At 45.4% G+C, this 19,002-nt stretch overlaps 1 protein-coding gene across 5 annotated transcripts in view; it reads right to left on the reverse strand.

The window, feature by feature from the left end:
• PSD3 (pleckstrin and Sec7 domain containing 3) overlaps positions 1–19,002 on the reverse strand; it is a 119,278-nt gene that overhangs the window by 56,089 nt on the left and 44,187 nt on the right. For all 5 annotated transcript variants that reach the window (XM_088054687.1, XM_005530931.3, XM_014259658.2 and 2 more), the window contains 5 exons: positions 18,458–18,664; positions 18,276–18,356; positions 10,979–11,091; positions 8,269–8,327; positions 4,167–4,256 (listed from right to left, as the gene is read on the reverse strand). In XM_088054687.1, the coding sequence (XP_087910813.1) occupies positions 4,167–4,256; positions 8,269–8,327; positions 10,979–11,091; positions 18,276–18,356; positions 18,458–18,664 (550 nt within the window). The remainder of the gene's footprint in view (positions 1–4,166; positions 4,257–8,268; positions 8,328–10,978; positions 11,092–18,275; positions 18,357–18,457; positions 18,665–19,002) is intronic.

Genomic DNA, 19,002 nt, shown 5'->3' on the forward strand with positions numbered 1-19,002 from the left:
ATTCAATGGAGCAAAGTCCTCTCCCTCCTCTGCCCTCCGCTGCAGGGTGTTAGAACATTCCATGTGATCCTCCTGGGGCCATTCTTGCATGCTGCTGTCACATGCTCTCATTCCCCCACTTTCATTGGGTTTCCCTCGAAGGTGGGAATTTCTTGCCAAAAAGCCACAAAATGGATGAAGTACAGAGACTGCTGATGAGAGCAATTAGGGTGCACACAGCAGTCCAATTAGTATGAGTTACTCTCCGTAAAGGGGGGCTGAGGCTGTGCAGGGAGAAGTTAAGACACCTGATGCTCATTCTCCCCACTAAATACCTGAAATCATTGGAATGGATGAACTAAGATGCCACTAACTCTCTTTAAACTGGGTGCTTGCATTGGAGGGCTTTCAAAGGGAATTAAAAAAAGAAGGAGAGAGAGAGAGAGGAGGCAGAAAGACAGTAGCAAAAAAATCCCTTAATTAAAGTGCAGGGAACTGTCAGCAACATGAGATAAACCCTACTTTGCAGCTTTTATAGGAAATTGCATTTACTAGGAATCCTGATCAAGACTGGTTCTTCACAAGAGTTCAGCACCAGCAACTCCAAGTTAATTTGGTCACTTCATTACAGTGCTTCTGCAGGAGAAAAGGCCTACTCAAAAAACAGCCTTTGAGAAAAAGCAGACCCTTTAAGCAAGCTTGACATCATACCTCCATCAGCAGCCTCTGCCAGAACGAGTCTAGCCAAGTGTCTGTAGAGCATCCCAGGTACCTCATCATGATGGAGGTTCCTTGATGGTATAATAGATCAGGGAAGAGCTATGACCTCCTACCAAAAGATACACAGCCAGGTATGACAGCACATCCAGTGGTCATATCATGGGGCAGCACTGCTACCAGTCAGCCCATGTCAGAGGGTGGGTGATGCCCATGATTCCATGAATGAGGTGTCTTTGACACTGTAAATACAGAGGACATTTACTTACACAGGACAGGTGGTACTCTGCACACGGCCTAACAACAGAGTACCCCTCCCAGAACACTGCCTAGCAAAAACAGGGATACATTTCTTCAGTTATGCCTTCTTGCAGGCTCTCGGTGGACCACAGAGGACACTTTTCTTTCCTTACATGTGAAAGGCCTTGTTACTGCCACCTTCCTGGAGTGGACTCCCACACACCTTGTCTCAAGCTGACAAAAGGAAAACATTGTGGCCAGCACCATACCAGCACTTTATTTGTGGGGACCACACTGCCCTCAGGAATTTAAGCAAGAATGTATGGCTAAAGTTAGGCTCTTTCCAAGCCAGTCTCTTCCTCATCCCAGAAAATCTTGTAAAGCCCAGCTTTGAAGAAGGCTACGGTCATGCAGTACAATTCCTTAGCCCATCATTGTGAAGATGGTATCACTACAGCAGATTAAAGCTGGTGTGAGCATGTGAGAAACAAACCACTCCTACATTGTAATCATGAGGTTCTTGACACTGCCAAAAAGTCACACTGATTTTGTTTGCTTTCCAAGGAGTGAGATCCTAGCCATCGCTTCCCTTGCTACATATATACTACAAGCAGACCCCATGGGGAGAAGTGCACTTTTAATCACAGTTCGATGTATTTGTTTTTATGGGTCCCAACTTTAAAAGCAACCTCAGAGATCTGACTAAAGGAGTGAGGAAAAAGGAAAGGCAATGAATCTTTGTGCAGACAGGTATACAGAAGCAGAATTTTCAATGCTAAATGAACAGACTGCAAGACACAAGGTGAGAAAGATCTTATTAACATTTCTCATTTCTACTTTCAAACCAGAGTGAAATATTTGTCCTCAAAGCACAACTAGTGACACACAGAAAATCACATCATGAAGGTCTTGTGTGTTGTACCAAAAGTGTTCTCATTGCTGGAAAAAAACTTACGAAAACATAGAGCTAGCTCCCCCACAGATGTGAAAGAAAGGAGTAACTTGATCTAATGTCCCAAGTTTTCTGAGGCTGATCACACAGAAGTGTGTTCCTCCTCACGTGTTTATGGCAGACCCTTGATATGCTATTTTCCTAGACAGACAAAACCCTCAGGGCCGTATTCTACACTCAGGGTGAAGGGACTGACTGAAGGCAACATTTGACTGATGCCTGTCAGCCAGCTGTCCTGGATAGCCAAAGCATTCACATTTGCATCCCTGAGTCTGGGAACTGGATCCACAGTAAATGCTACACAGAGCTTTGCAAGCCCTGGATGAACACTCAGCTCTACCTGGCCTTTCTTCCCCTCCAGCACTGCTCAGCTTTGCCCTGGGGCTCAGTAGAGTTGCAGAGCTTCATAGAAGGGTGCAGCAGGGCCACGAGGAGAAAAAGGGGAGACTGCAAAGGCAGAAAAGGCCAGTTACTTCCCCACAGGTCTGCATTAGTCACCAGCGGATGCTCAGGACCTCACTCCCACAGAGACACACTGCCACCCTGTGGAAACTGCTCTTCCTCTCCCAGGCGGCTGGACAAGGATGCAGGGAGAAGGCTTGCAGCCTCACCCATGCTCAGTGGCTACAAAGCTAGTGCAGCAGCAAGCCACATGCACTTTTGTGCTGTGCTGAAGCAGAGTGCTGTGAACTTAATTTGTTGAGACCAATGCAAAAATAAATTCCCACTAAATCTTTGTAATTGCACATGTAGTGGCAGCATGGCTGCTGTGAACACAGTAGCACAATTACTCGTACTCACTCCACTCCACTCCACTGATAAATTGAAAAAAAAGGGTCAGTTCATCAAATCTTCAGACAAGCCAGATGAGAAACCAAAGCTGGGTGCCATCTCTGTCCCCAAGACATCAAGGCAGCACACAGAAAAGGGAAGAAAGCCTTAAGCAAAGTGGAACACCAATACCAAACTTCTTCCATCTGTCTGCATCCAAAAAATCCTGAGCCCTGGTATTTGTTTTGGATGAAGAGTCAGACATCTCCAGCATTACCAGGTGAGCACTAAATACCAAGGTACAGCCCCAACTGCATAATTCTGTTAGCAGGAAAATAAACAGCAGGTGAGCACCAGTGGAAGTCTCTTGTCAGTACATTCAGCTTATTTAAACACAGTCTGGAGATCTATTTATTCAGTAAGGGCTGTAATTAGCCTGCAAATTAATCTCAACACATCCCTCTATGGCAAACTGAGAAATGAGATTCCTTGGGGGAAAAAATAATTTAAGTGTGGCTGCTGACAGATACACAGATTCAAAAATTAAATACATTAAATCTAAAATAAAGGGGGGTTGATATTCCCAATTGCTTAGTGAGAACTGAAACAGGAGGCCCAACAAAAAGTTCCCTGAAGAAAATTAAGAAAATGAAGAAATTACCAGTACTAGAAGACAAACTCTGCTGCTTTCAACTATGCAAGCACATCTGTATTTCAAAATGGTCCTGACACAAAACCTACAGAAGAGATGGTAACTCATTTGATTTGCTTCAATAGGTATTGGGTAAGCTCTCAGATGTGGAAGCCTCTTATTTTTATTTCCATTACAAAAAAATAAATAAATTATGAACTCCAGTGTATGCGCACCTGTCTTCATTTAAACAAAGCGCTGTTTCATGCTAGCAATCAGACAAAAAAGACAATTCCCATTATTACTGCCAATAAAACAAGGTTTGTCTGCTCAGCCTCTTCCCCCATTCTTCAGATTAACGCCTGGCACTAACTTAATGAACAAAAGCTGAAGCAATGCTGCCTGTGCCAGACAGCACATTATAATCTGAAATTACATCTCCAGCTCTAATGTGAATACCCCAAAGCACCTTCGATGAAAAAACACACACGCCTTCCAGATTGTACACAGAGATCCGGCTTAGCCTTTATGTATTTGCATTCTGAGCCAACTGGCTGCTTCAGTCTGCTGTAATCAGGAGACAGCACTCTGGGTTGGCACGACCACATGACTTTACAAGGCACACATCTCTGGGGCGAGACCTGCTGCAGCTCAGTTTCACCCCTCTGTGCTGCAGAGAGTCTCCTTCACTATCAAGTGAAGACAAGAGGGAAAACAAGAGAATAAACATTATATATATTATGTGTGTTCTGGGAGGAGAAACATGCCCATCACTTGTCATGTTTGACAATTAAGATTCAGAAAATGCAAGATGGGTGTTCTGTTTTGAACCATCTTTCTAAAAATGAAACCCACATTCTGCAGTTAATTCCTTACCTTCAAGAGCCCTCTCGGGAAGTCTTTGCCATCGTTCATCCCCTGGAGGTTAGCAATGAACTCTTGGCAGGTCATCTTTTTCCCAATGTTCTGAAAGGAGTGTCAGAGAAACACAACATCATATTCCTGCTGCTTTCCAAAATGACAGGAACAAGCAACATCAGATTAAATGCATCTTCCTGCTCTCCTTTAAGCCCAAGGCAGGCAGCACTAAGAACGCATTCATGAGATCACTCATAGATAAGCATCCTTGTATGCATATAGCTAGAAAAGGAAAAATACTTTTCACCCAAAGGCTCACTCACACCCCCCCAAAAAAACCCAGCTTAATACTGGAGGTAATAAAAAGGACAATGATGAAGATCTCTGGTATTTGCATGGTGCCTTATATCCCCATGTCTCCAGAAGCTATACCAGTCTCTGATGGAAAAGGTTTACTGAAATCTGCTGTGGGGCACCAGGGAACACGTGACTGAGGCCCTTTCTAGACCCTTCTCTTATAATTTCCAATGCTCCCTTTCAGTGGCAATTGCCCTGAGTTGGAGTGCGATGCCCAGGTGTGGCCATTACCTTTTCTGATTCACAAGCTAAGGCCGCTTTGACACTTCCACAGTCTCACTTCTTTCCTCTCTTCCTGTCTAAGTCTCTGACTGGAAGTTGCCCAAATAAGCCACAAATGGAAAGGACCAGTTTGGCTGCTCCTATATGTCTGTGGAGGAGCTGAACTACATCCAGAGATCTGAGGCTGCCCTAAACTACTCTTGAATCCTCATCTCCATGACCCCTCAGAGAAAGTGCCCCACTTGTGTACTTGGTCCCCCAGGTGCTAGAAGGCCCTCGCTTAGCATGCGGGGAGCCTTGTGAGCGGGCAACAATTACAACACTGCATTGATGCAAAGGGACACCGAAGACATCTGAGAAAAGGAAAGCAGCCTGAGATGAGCGGTGAAACATGCTGTAGACAGAGGAGAAAACAGGGATCTGTGATGGTCATGGTATCTTTGAGGATAGCACCACTGTCAGGAGATAGAAGTGAAGACTTTTCCACTGTCAGGGCATGCTTTGTCTGTAGAAATACAATAGAAGAACTCTGTGTGAGCTTTGTTTTGGGCTAGGAGCAGGATCCCAAATTAAGGGACTCCAGGACTGGAGCTCAAGGAAGGGCACCAGTTGGTAATACAGGTCATTAGATGTTAAGAGTTACACGACAGCAAAAAGTGCATATCCTCCATTTCCCTTCCATAATGTATGACCAGGAAAACCACCAAATCTTGACCATCAGCCTCATCTAGCCAATAAAGAAGATCCCATAGCCTATGGCCAGCACAAACCCACAGAAAGCCAGGCAAGCAGTAACCCTGGAACAAGCCATGGTAGCCCACAACAGGATGGCTCCTGACAACATAGATGGTCTGTAACTCTGGCTCTGTGGCTGCAAAGCTTATAGAACACAACTCATAACTTCGGTCTTCAGGTGCAGGCTGGAGCTGGTCTAGTAGACTTACAAGTGCTTTCCTTTTCCTCTGCAACTTCAGCTTATTTCTATTTGTTTCCTCCATACAGCAGTTTGTAGCTTCTCCATGCTGACCAAAGCCAACAGCAATGTGGCATTGCAGAAAAATGGCTGTTTTGCTGCAGGACCAAAGCTAACATCTCCATACAGTGCCACAGAGGTTCCAGAAGGTGTGCCTGGTGGTCTAGAGATACCTTAAAATGCTTTAGCACCTTTGTGGGTGATGACCTCTGCGCAGAGAAGCAAGCGTGCATTTCCAAGACACACCTAGCAAAAATGGTTTAGTTACAAACAGAAGTGTGGCAAGACAGGGAAAATAAAGGGGATAAGTAAGAGTTTGTCTGAAAGAGTTAAAGGCAAGTAAACTGAAGGCAGAGCAGCTGCATTACAGCCCTAAAAGCAGTGGAGCTGATTGTGAAATAGAAGTGCCTGTGCTTACGATCAGTATGTCAGTAACAAATAGAGCTCAGTGTATAGACAAGCCATGTGACTCATGTGCTTCCTGCTCTAGCATAATACTGGCAAGAATGGGGCAAAGCATTATCTTTGCTAGGAAACAGGCAATTAGGCACATTTGCAAGGGCTGCATTCCCAGTCAAAAATGCCAAACTTACCACCTATGTGGAAAAATGCAAAGCAGTAAGAGGAAGACCAAAATTAGAGGAAATCAGAGGGGCTGGAGGGAGCACGATGATACACTCATGGACATAACACAAGCAGGAGTCTGGCAAATACTACAGCTGCATATACATAACAACACACTGCCAACTGCCAGTGGGATAAGCCTCCAAAGTCACACACTGCAACAACCAGATTCAGCAGCAGCAATGATGGGTCATTTATTCCAGTACCTACTGAAGACTGTAGGGCCCACTAAAGCATCACAGGGAGCAATGGGAATTGCTGTCATGCTGATATGTGGCCATTGTTTGGTCTCCTTCCTTGGACTGTGAGGTCAGGTAGCCTGTAAAGCAGGAGCCCCAGACTGCCCATCACTCTGGTGAGTGGGATACTGTCACACTACATTAGGAACAGTGCAAGTACAACTCTTAGCTTTGTTGCAAAAGAGAGCAAGTTTTATTCTTCTAGATCTTCTTTTATAGACAGTTCCAAGAAGGTCCAAAAAGGTAAACCTCTCACTGGTCATTAAACCAACACATCACCATTGCTGGACAATTAGGAACACCACCCCTTGACTGTTTCTTGCAAGTAAACAAGGATCCAAACAACATCTGCATATATTGTTTTCCCTCTCCAAGAACTGTTTGGATTCCTTCTTATGATTTCTTAGGCCAGAGCAAAAAGGTTCTGTGACTTAGTTTCGCACAGGCTCAAGCTAATGCCTGAAGCCTAAAAATCTCTTATTTGACCACTCAGTTCCCACAGGATACCTGTGCAGAAACACTCAGGTGTGCTCAAGAGAAACCATGTGTGCCAAGATTAAAACTGGGGCACATTCCTGTACCCTCTGCTCACACTCACACATGACTGACACATCCTTCAGTAGGGAAGGCTAAGCCTTCGTAGAAAAAAATTCTTCACAACTCCCTACTCCCTCCTGCTTCCACAACCTTCAGACAAACGCATTCAGTTAATGGCAGGTGGGTGTCAGAACTCCTTGTGAATACTCAAGTCTTGGTTTTATTATCTGTACCCCCACAGGGGCTAAAGTAGCCCATTAATCAGACTCAGGGTGCCTCCATGTCCTGCTGCCCAACACCCTTAATGTCTAACAGTTCCCAAGGAACAACCTCCTGTAAGAGCCCTTGCAAGGGCAGTGGAGGGCCAGAGAGAAGCTGCAGAGCCACTTGGCTGAAGCCACTGCTTTTGCACACTATCATGCCATGCTTCCTGTGTTTTTACACACTCCACCCTAACTCCAGGGCAAAGGAAGCTTCCCATCAGCATGGGAATACCTTGCATAGCAGGTGTATGTTCTCAGAACCATGGGTGCTGAAATACCCGTCCTAAGGCTGCTGGTATCCTGCAGCAGCCTGACTAAGAGGACTCAAAGCAGAATATTATTTCACCCACACAGGCAGTGGGTGTGCAGTGCAGGAACACAGGGCTGCCACTCAGCATGCCCACATGCCCCCTCCATTCTCTTGGCTCTGAGTACATGCATCATTTGTGCAAAATTCTGCTTCCACCAGATCTGCCCCCTGCAACTGAATGCCTGCAACCACCACCTTCCCTTTGTGGCTTTCCCAGAACTTTTTCATCTCCCATCTTTATTCTGCCTTCCCACATGTTTGTACGTACTGTAAATGGAAAGTCAATATCAAGCACAGCTTCCCAGTCAGGGCCTGCTGCAGAAAGCATGGTAAGCACACCAGAAAGACAGGCCTGAGGACAGGGAGTATGCTCAAACATTATGGCAATGCCAAGCACAATGCCAGCTTATACATGAGTGATCAAGACATGCTGGAAAGGCCTGTCCAGGACAACAGCCTAGGAGTGCAGCCTTCTCACTGTTTGCTGTCTGCAGGGGCTTTAGAAGAAGGCCACAGGCACAGGGACTGCCACAAGACCACCCTGTCCCAGCATGGTGTGGATAGGAGTAGTCTACACAAAGCTGTTCATACTCACATGGCCATGAAGGTCTGTGTTCAGCAGCATCATGGCACACGTGAGACAGTGAACTCCATCTGCAGAAAGAGAAATAACCAGAGTCACATGCAAAACCACATCTGGACCTTTAAGGAGCTGAAACTGAGACTCATAGACTAATTGAGTCTGTTCCCTTTATAAGAATCTGTTTTATCAAGAATACACATAATTAAATAAATGAACAATGAGGTCATCACACAGCTACCAAACCAGAACAGTCTTTCTTTCATCCTTTAGTAACTGTCAAAACTGTCTTGTAGCACCCATGGATGAGACAAGCAAGACAGGAAATCACGCTATCACTCTTAGCTTGCTAATGCCAATATTATAGTCCGAATCAACACCTTCTTCATTAACTTCAGTGCAGAAAGGGAAAATTAAGATACATTCATTCTTGTGCAAAGAGTGGGTGCAGCAGGGTAGCCTGTTTTTCTCCCCCTCTGGCTCAGTCCTCATTCAGAGCTCAATTAGACCTAATTTTGGAGAAGCACAGTCAGTTATTTATGCTGCCTTGGCTCCACATTGGATAGAGAGCACTCCAGGGGTTTCTAAGCTGGTTTTGTGGCCAAGGTCCTCAGCAATAATCCAGATTCTAGGAACCATGGAATAGAGTTAGAGGTCTGGGAGACTGAAGAAAATGATTACTGGCTCAAAACAACTGAAATATGTGTGTAGGGGGAACAGCTCTGCAGAAAATGGGATGGTGCACTACTCCACACCCCACTCTCTGGAGCCTCTAGTTCAGAACTGCCACCAATCACTGGGACACTAAAAGCAACATCCCACACCCTGCCCTGGTGCCCCAGTCAAACCCTGGGCCAGATGACTGGAAGGTCCCCTGAGAGAAAGTCTGCCACAGGAAGCCAGAGCAGGCCCCAGGATATGTGATTGTGTCACTCTTGTCCTTGGATTTTATGGCAGCTGAAACACTAGCATCCAAGGTACTAGCTATATCTTGTTTCTCACTCTTTTTGTCTCTTTTTCTTCTTTTCTACTCCTAATTTCCATGTTCTGAAATATGGGTAATTAAGGTTGGATAAGTAAAGTTTGCTAAGTCAGTGCTCTATGAAAAGCTTTATTTTGATTCAATGTTTGTTTTTTTTTAAATTCTGCTAAATTCCTAACTTCTAAGGTTTGCTAGGAAAGTTTGGTTGTGAACATTCTTTTGTCAAGTTCTTCTTTGTGCCCACCTCAGGAAAAGTAGTAGTACTTTAAGCCCTTTTTGAACAAATTTTCCAAGCAAGTTTAGAAGTTGCCGTACAAGGATCATGGAAGAAGGGGAAGCTTCTAAAGTTCAGCTCTGGCTCTGCACAGGATATCCCTAAGAATCACAGCATGTGATTAAGAGCAGTGTCCAAACACTTCTTGAGCTCTTCCAGGCTGGTGCTGTGACCACTTCCCTGGAGAGCCTGTTCCAGAGCCCAACCACCCACCGGGAGAAGAACCCCTCTCTAATGTCCAGCCTAAACCTCTGCTGACACAACTACAGGCCATTCCCTTTAGCTCCCATCACTGGTCACCACAGAGATCAGTGCTTCCTTGTGAGGAAGATGTAGACTGCAATGAGGTCTCCCCTCAGGCTCCTCTTCTCCATGCTCTGCAAACTATGTGTTCTCACTGCTCCCCATTTGGCTACCCCCCTAGACTCTTCTCCATCTTCATATCCTTTTTCAGGATACCTTCTGATAATCTTATATTGCGGTGCCCAAACCACACATAGTACTAAAGTCCTGGGTTAAGCATGCAGGATTTAAACATTTAATCAGGGTCCAAAGTCACAATTTCCCTCTTGCACCCTGGACTAGAGGAAGGCAGGCCATGTCATCAGGCAAGTCACTGTTTCACTCTGGACATGATGCACTTGTTCTACCTGACTGCCTACAGTATCTTGAAATAAGAAAGGCAATAGGCAGAGGACAGACACAGCACAGAAGTAGATCCTTTCTTACTCCTCTTAAGCTCTTTCTCACTTACACATGAAAATAAAGGTGCAGCTAAACCTACTGCCTCCTTTTTCAACCTCCTCCTTCAGTGTGTAATCAGTGTGTGCTGCTATCACAGGGCCACAAGACTCTGCCAGCATGTCTGGCTGAACATAGCAGTTTATGCCAACAGACAGTTTGTCCTCTTCTGCAATCCCAGTCTTCTCAGGTTTGATCTATGTTCTTGTTTGTTTCCATCATCTATTTGCAAACTGACTGAAAACATTGGCAAGGAGGAGCGCTCTGACTGATGTTAGCTAGTCAAGATGAAACCATGCCAAGGTCTGGATACAGCACCCAAAATTCACCCCCACAACTGGCAAGAACTGGCATGCTTGATGCCAGCGCATGCAGACACAAGCGCTGAATGGAGCACAGAAAGTGAACAGCCTCTCTTCCACCTGACATGGGACCTATTTTTATCCACATGAGTGCAGCTCAAGTAGAAGTACCCACACACCAAAGCAAGCGAGATCAGAAACTACAACAGTGGACAAATCCGGAGGTGTCACAACTGAGGATTTATACTGAGGTGGTCTAAATACCTTTCCTGCTGAGGGTTTTGATGCTTACTTGAGACAGTCTCTAAAGTGTGATACAATACCCACATAGCTTCATTTTCCAGCCATACAACCTATGTGCTATTGAAGGTGAGAATGAAAGGAGACAGCAACAAGCAAAGACTTCAGTATCAGAAACAAAGTTACCTTGAGAAGAAATGGCATTTGGGTTGCACTGGTAATATCTGCTGGAGAAGTGGATTAAAACTCTCTCACGTTCCTGAGTTTCTCCAATAAGCGAAAAAGCTTTAAAGAAACTCCTAAAAGAGCAATGGAAAAAAAAGTTAAATTAAGGTAATAAATCTGTTTTTGCTTCACACAGTACAAAGAGCAAAGCACACATCACAGCAAGAAGTATGTAAGCACAAATTCAGTTCCAAGGAGCCTTTCTAGGGAGCTGGGCTATCATTCCACGTACAGTTAACTCCAACATTATAGTAAATGAAGGAAGATTTATATTACCACCAGTCTCAGCCACAGAATAATAAATAATGCCACTATTTGAAAGAGCCATTCTTACTTTTTAATTTTTTTTTCTTTGGGCAAGGAATTGGAACATGTGTTTTTTTTGCATGATAAGATATCCAGGATGTTCCCTATTCTCTTCTAATTGCCCACCATCCCTGCACCTTTTAACTTTACCTCATTGGTACTGCTCTCCAAATTAGAGAAGCTACTCCAGGTGATGAAGTCAAGCAAGTGCACAGCACTTATGGCTAACACCAAATGTGCGGTCACTTATCAGAGTGACCAGGACCACATCTGTCTGGGAGGAGTGTGACTCCCACAGAAAATATCTGAGCAAAAGGGCAGAAGAGTTGCAACATCTCCCACTGAGCTTCTACAGCAGGAGAAGTAACTTGGCCCTCCTGAGGTTCTTGCTCATGAGAGCCCAGGGTGCAGGGCTGCTGCACATCTGGGCACACTCACTGGATATAGCCTGCAAGCCTGTGCAGAGAAATGGGGAGGACACACATCTTTCACTTCTATTCTCCTACTTGACCACCCCTCCTCTTAACCACATTGCCATTCTTCCTGCTAGAAAAATGCGTGTCACAGCCAAAGATGACCTTCTGCATTCATTTATCAGGATGTTTCTAAGAAAATACTGAAAACACAAAACTTCTGGATCTAAAGAAGACATACAGAATGACTGTCTAACAGACAATTTTTAAACATTCCATGAGAAGGAAACTAACACCAGATCTGAAAGGAACGGAATATATTGCTGGAACATTCACATCTATCTAGTCTTGATGCATAAACTTCAATTTTTTCTCTCTGATGTAAGGTCAGAGACAGGCTGTACTTGCAACAATCTCACACCCACAGAGTGTGATCTGCCTGGTAATAACTTCATTTCACATGTAATGTATTGCAAATAATCCAATTCACAAGTAGATACAAGTGAATCTTCACAGAATTTCTCTGTCCTTCCTACTTTGTGCTCCTATCCTGGTTCTAGCGAGGAGAGAGTTAATTTTTAATATAAGGGCTGATGTTACTTCTGATTCTCTTGAAGGGACCTCCAGCTCATATTTACAAGAAATGAGCAACATGTACTATTACTAGAACTACAGAGGCCCCAGCCAGGTAGAAGGAAGGGACAATCAGATCTATTGGACTTTGTGGATCCAGTGCCCTGGTACACCAGACACACAGGAGTGTAAGGCTTTAGTTCCCATCAGCACATGATGTACCCTGACGCCATCAAGATATGTGGGAAGAGAATCCATCTCCTTCTGGGCTGCCAAAGGGATCCCTACAGCTGACTGCACTGGAAGGTAGAGAGAGCATGACTGGAAATAAATGGCAAAAACTCCCCATTTGACTGGCCCAGAGGCCTCGTGCATCCTTGGCATAGATTGCCTCAAAAGATGGTATTTCCAAGACCCAAAAAGGTGTTGTTAGGATTTTTGGGATAGCTGTTGTGGAGACAGAGGAAACGAGACAGCTGAATACCTTGCCTGGTCTCTCAGAGGACCCCTCTGCCTTGGGACTGCTGAGGGTTGAAGAACAGCAGGTACAGTCACTACCACATCACCACACCATCGACAATACTGCACCACCTGGGGCTCTGTGACTCCCATCCATGAGATGATCCGTGAACTGGAGATCCAGGAAGTGGTCAGCAAGACTTATTCACCCTTTAACAGTCCTGTATGGTCAGTGTGTAAGCCCAGGGAGCAACAGACTATCATGGCCTGAATGAAGTCATACCACCACTGAGTGCCACTGCACCCAACATGCTGGGACTTCAGTACGAGCTGGAGTCCAAAACTGTGAAGCAGTGCCACCATCAACATTGCTAACATGTTTTCCTCCGTTCCTTTAGCAATAGGGTGCAGGCCTCACTTTTCTACCTGGAGGGGTGTGACATACACCTGGAACTTACACACCCAGGGGTGGAAACAGAACCCCATTATTTATTCTGGACTAATCCAGACTGCACTGGAAAAGGAAGTGAGGAAAAGGGTGAGGTCCTAGAATACTTGAAATTTACTGACAACATGATCATGCAGGGCAACACAGCAGGAGTTTTCAAGAAAGGGGAGAAGCCTATCTAAATCCTCCTGAAGGCTGGTTTTGCCACACAGCAAAGTTTTTAGGACTAAAATGGCAAGATGGACGTTATTAGATTGCAGTGGTCACGGTCAATGGAACAGCAGCTATGTCCCACCAACCAGCATGAAGGAAACACAGGTTTTCCTACCTGTGGTAGGAAAAGGTTTTCCAGCCACTGTGGGTTTTTGAAGGATGCAGATTTCAGATTACAGTCAGATTTTAAAACCTCTCTATCACATGACCCCAAAGAACAACAATTTCAAGCAGGGTCCTGAACAATAATAAGATTTTGAAGAAATTAAACAAGAGACTGCTTATGCAGTAGCTAGTCAAGACATTACAAGATGTAAAAAAATATGCTCCACAGTGCAGCCAGAAAGAATGGTCCCTCCTGGAGTTGCTGGCAAAAGGTACACATGGAGACTAGATGATGACCCCTGATGTTCTGGAGTTGGGAATACAAACATTCCAACATAAAAAGGATCTGAGGCCAGCTATACCCCCACTGAAACAGAGAGACTGGCAAGTTATGAAGGGGTTGGACCTCTCAGAAGTGATTGGCACTGAAGCACAGCTCCTCCTGGCATCCCAGCTGCCAGCGATGGGCTGGATACTCAAAGGGACAGTCCCTGCAACACATCATGCCACTATGGAGTTACTGGATTACTCTGACCACACAGCAAGCTTGAACAGGAAACCCCAATCACCAAGGGATCTTGGAAGTCATCACTAATTGGCCTGAAGGTGAAAACTTCAGACTATCATCATCACTGGAGGAGAAGATTACACATGCTGAGGAGGCCCCACCATATAGTCAGTTACCTAAAAAGGAATACACTCTCTTTACTGACAATTCCTCATGTATCACAGGGACAACTCAAAAATGGAAAGCAGCTGTAGAGAACCCTATATGACAAGTCACAGAAGCTACTGAAGGACAAGGTGGATCAAGTAAGGTTGAAGAGCTGAAAGCCATCCAGCTGTCTTCAGGTATCACTGAATGAGAGAAATGGCCAGCAATCTCCCTCTACATTGGCTTGTGGATGGTGGCAAATGCTGTGTTGGGATGGCTGGACTGACAGAAAAAGGCCAGTTGGCAGTGCAGAGGAAAACCCATCTGGGCTGATGAATCGTGGCAAGAAATTGCTTCCCTGGTAGAGAAGTTGGCTGTAGAACTACATCATGAGATGCACATATGCCCAGGAGTTAGGCTACTGAAGAACATCACAACGATGGAGAGGTGGATCAGGCCACCAAGATTAAAGCGTCTCAGGTTAATCTGGACTGGCAGTGTAAGAGCAAATTACTTCTGTCTCAGTGGGCTCAAGATGCCTCAGGCCATCAGAGAAGAGAGATGCAATATACATGTGGGCTTGTGATCAAGGGGTGGACTTCCCCATGGACACCACCTCCCAGTTACCCACAACTGAAACATGCACTGCGACCGAGCGGGCCAAGAGGGTAAGGCCTCTCTGTTATGGTGGGTGATGGCTGAAATACAAATATGGGGCAGTCTGGCAAATTGGTTACATCACACTGCTGCACACCCACCAAGGCAAGCACTGTATGCTTACAACAGTGGAAACAACCACTGGATGACTGGAGATGAACCCCAGGCCCCACACCAGGGCCCAAAACACCATCCTGGCCTTGAGATGTAACTTCTGTGGCAACATGGCACCCCAGAAAGAACTGAGTCGGACTTCTTCTTTGTCTTCCCCTCCAGGCCTTTCACCATCTTTGCAGCCCTTCTTCAGGTACTTTCTGGTAGCTTCCTATCTTTCTTATATTGAAGGGACCAGAACTGGCCCCAGCACTTGAGATGAGTTTGCCCCAGTAGAGAGCAGAATGAGACAATCCCCTCTCTTGCCCAGCTGGTGATGCTGTGCCTGATGCACCCCACAACACAGCTGGCCCTCCTGGCTGCCACTGCTCAGTCATATTCAACTTGCCCTCCACAAAGACTCCTGGTCTTTTTCCACAGTGCTACTCTCCAGCAGCTCATTTCCCAGTCTATCCCAGGTGCAGAATCCAGCACCCACCCTTGCTAAATTTCACACACTTGGTAGTTTCCCAGACCTCTCATTCATCAAAATCTCCATGCAGGACCTCTCTTCCTTTGAGGGAGTCAATGCCTCCTCCCAGTTTAGTACCCTCAAACTAACTATACGTTCGAGACCTGTGTCCAAGTCATTTACGAAGACGTTGAAGAGCACAGGACTACGGATGGAGCCCTGTGGAACCTCACCAGTGACGGGTCACCAGTCTGATGTCACTCCATCCACTGTAACCCTTTGTGCCTGACCCATGAGCCAGCTGCTCACCCATCACATGAAGAGTTTATCCAGCTGAGTGCTGGACATTTTCTTCAGAAGGGTCCTGAGAGAGACAGTATCAAAAGCTTTATGAAAACCAAAAAGATTACATCAACTGGCTTCCTTTGATCATCATTGGGTTACCTTATCATAAAAGGAAATTTGGTTGGATAAGCAGGACTTTTTCTTCATGAAGTCGTGCTGGTTGTGACTGATCACTGCATTATCTTTCAGGAATTTTTTAACACCTCCCAGAATAATTCTCTCTGTAATTTTACCAGGCACTGAAGGGAGACTGACAGGCCTATAGGTTCCAGAGTCATCCTTCTTGTCCTTCTTGAAGGTTAGACAGTTTCCAGACAATTGGGACTTCTCCAGATGCCAAAGATCATTCCAGAATCATTAAGAGGACCTCACAATGATATCAAACAGCTCTTTGCATATTTCTGGTAAATCCCATGTGGCCCCATAGACTTAGGAGGATCCAGATGGAGCAGCAGATCCCACACAAGTTCAGGGTCAGCTCATAGCCATGGTCCTCCAGCTCAAGGCACTGAGCCATTCTGCATTGCCTTCTTCTATAGATTTATTAAGAAAAAAATATTTTTGTTTTCCCACACAAGTACTGGCCATGTTCAACTCCAGCTGAACTCCATGTTCAACTGTCAGCTGGAATTTTCTCTCTACAATGGTGAGCAGCAAATCTGTATTCCTCCCATGTCACCTGACCTTGCTCCATTGGACGAGCACCTTTTTTTTGTGCTAGCTCCAGAAGATGTCCCAGTCATTCAAGTTAGCCTTCTGCCTTGTCTGCTTGACACATGACCAACATTTTCGATTTGCCTGTTCCTGTGCCCTTAAGAGGTGGTGACCGCACTGATGGATCCCAACACCTTCAGAAGCATTTTCCCAGGGAACCTTACTAATTAGTTCCCTGAGCAGCCTGAAGTCTGCTCCCACCCTGTCCAGGACTGGACTCCAGAACAGACACTGACAGGAGCTGGAGCAGCCACCCCACCACATCCCCTCCAGTAGTCCTGCAGAGGTTGCAAGAGATGCTCTCAGGAGGTGCATGGGCAACACGGATCCAGGGAGTGGACAGTGAAGGAACAACCCTTCCCAGGTCTCAGACTTTTCACTGATGCTGCACAGCAGCCTCCCACAGCTGGGAGGTAGCACAGATCTCAGCAGCTGCTTCCAAAATGCTCAATAAACCACAGCTTGTCAGTGAGCCAACAACAGCAACAACAGCACTGTTATCTCTCACTCCATGCCAACCATGAGGTAGCATGCCTCAGTTTCCTCAGGCTTTGGGATGATTCTTTGTCCCCAGCTGCTGCTGCATGCTTAAGGCATGTAGCTGGCAACTACTCCAGCTACTCTTGAAACCTCAACAACCCCTTGGCTTGTTTAAGTCCTACATGAGCCTGTGCATATTTTAGAGAAGGTCATAACTATTAATATTAACTGGAGATCTACAGGGAGTAGAAACCTCCTAAATATGTGCCACAAAGCAATTATGTGTTGGATTTCACAATTTAAAAGAAGGATATATTTAGCATCATGCTTCAGGGGTGCTAAAACCTGGAACGAGCAGCAGACCTCCCACTGCCCAGGAACTCCCACTGTATGCTGAGCAGGTGCTCCAGCTTGGCTCCACTCCCCCTGCCTCAGGACCAAGTGGTTCATGCCTGGGCAGGCATGTTCCATTTACACAGCATTTAGCAGGCAGGACTTTGTGGGTGCCTTGGATCTGCTATGGTCTCTTGGCATCAGATCCCCGGAAACGCACTTGCAAAGAGGCTAAGAACTGCATGCATACCTCCTAGATTTTCATTAGAAAAAAAAAAATCACACTTAAGTAACCTCAGTCAAATGAGTTAAACTCATTTAAATCCCCTTAAACATTAGAACACCAGCAACTGCGCTAATAGGCCACTGTTACACAAACTTGGTGTTTTGACTTCTGAGAAAAAAAGCACTGAAAATAAACACTGTTGAGGTCCAGTGCAAGAAGGAAATAAAATGGAAGGGCTGGGTCTTCAAACATCCACCCTGACAGTTACCAAACTCACTACAGCTTGTAGAAGCTTTTGCTGTTTTGCACATTTCTGGATTCCTCAGGGAAACAGAGAGAGAGAAGCTGCTGAGCCACACCAAACCCTGGTCTTATTGCACTGCAGCAAAGCAGGGTAAGCTCCAAAAGGCATCAGCCAGAAAGTCTGCAGATCTGCAGATCAGCTGTGAGCAACACTGTAATTCCTCACTAGTACCTGGCAGACTACTAGTGAGAGTGACTGGACATTTTTCTCCAGCTTCTCTGTATCAAGGACCATCCCTAAGCAGGTCCACCCAAATACTTCCCTCTCCACATGGCTAACACTCCAGGAGCACTAGAGTATGGCAGCACACCAAGCCAAACAGAAGAGGAAAGCTCTGTCCCCAAAATACATCACAGTCCTCTCTTCATCTTCTTACATTCCAAAAGGACAACCATGTAAATCAGAACACTGCAAACAGCTGTTACTAAAATAAGTACATTAAGCCCACAAATAGAATTGTACCTGAGTGAGCAGTCCAGTGTCATGTCTGTGAAGTCAAAAAATTTAAGATATTCTTCAGCCACAAGCTTGCTGAATTCATTGCTAAAGAAAAGCAAAGAAATAAGTAAAGGTTATCATTCAATAATGAGCCCCTCCAGAACCATCAATAAGAATGTGGCTAAAGGCCTCATTTCAGCACATACTTTTTACCCAAATGTTTTGCCACATCAGAGCGTTTGAATCTGTCCAGATGGTAGAGGCGCTTAGCCAGGCGCCTGGCTGCTTCCAAATTGCTGCTGCTGCCATTGCTGAGATCGTGGCCAGGGGCTCCAGTGGCATCTTTCTCCTGAAGTTCATTGCTCCCCATGGCTGCACTGTAGTCTAACACCACATTCTGTAGTTCAACATTGCTGTGAGATGAAAATAATATGGAAAGAAGAAAAATAAGGTAACATTAGAGATTCCACTTAGAATGGAAGGCAATTAATTGTACAGAGGCAAGATGACATAATGTAACAAAACCCACTTAACAGAAGGAGCAATGCAGAACAGGGATATTCACTTAGCAGCCAGCAGAAGTTAGGGGTGTTTAACAGACAGCCAAATATGGACTTTCCTTCTGACTGGGCTAAGTATCCTCAACTTGGGCTCACCCCAGAGAGAGCTCTTTGCTATTATCAGCCTCCAACTATACCTGAGTGCTTCTTGCATTAGTATTTTTTAACCCAATTGCCTGCTTGGCTCAAAG

Source organism: Pseudopodoces humilis, chromosome 4 (assembly GCF_049639895.1).
Source record: "Pseudopodoces humilis isolate 2021_Gansu_Grassland_sample_001 chromosome 4, ASM4963989v1, whole genome shotgun sequence".
In the NCBI taxonomy this organism is placed as follows: Eukaryota; Metazoa; Chordata; class Aves; order Passeriformes; family Paridae; genus Pseudopodoces; species Pseudopodoces humilis.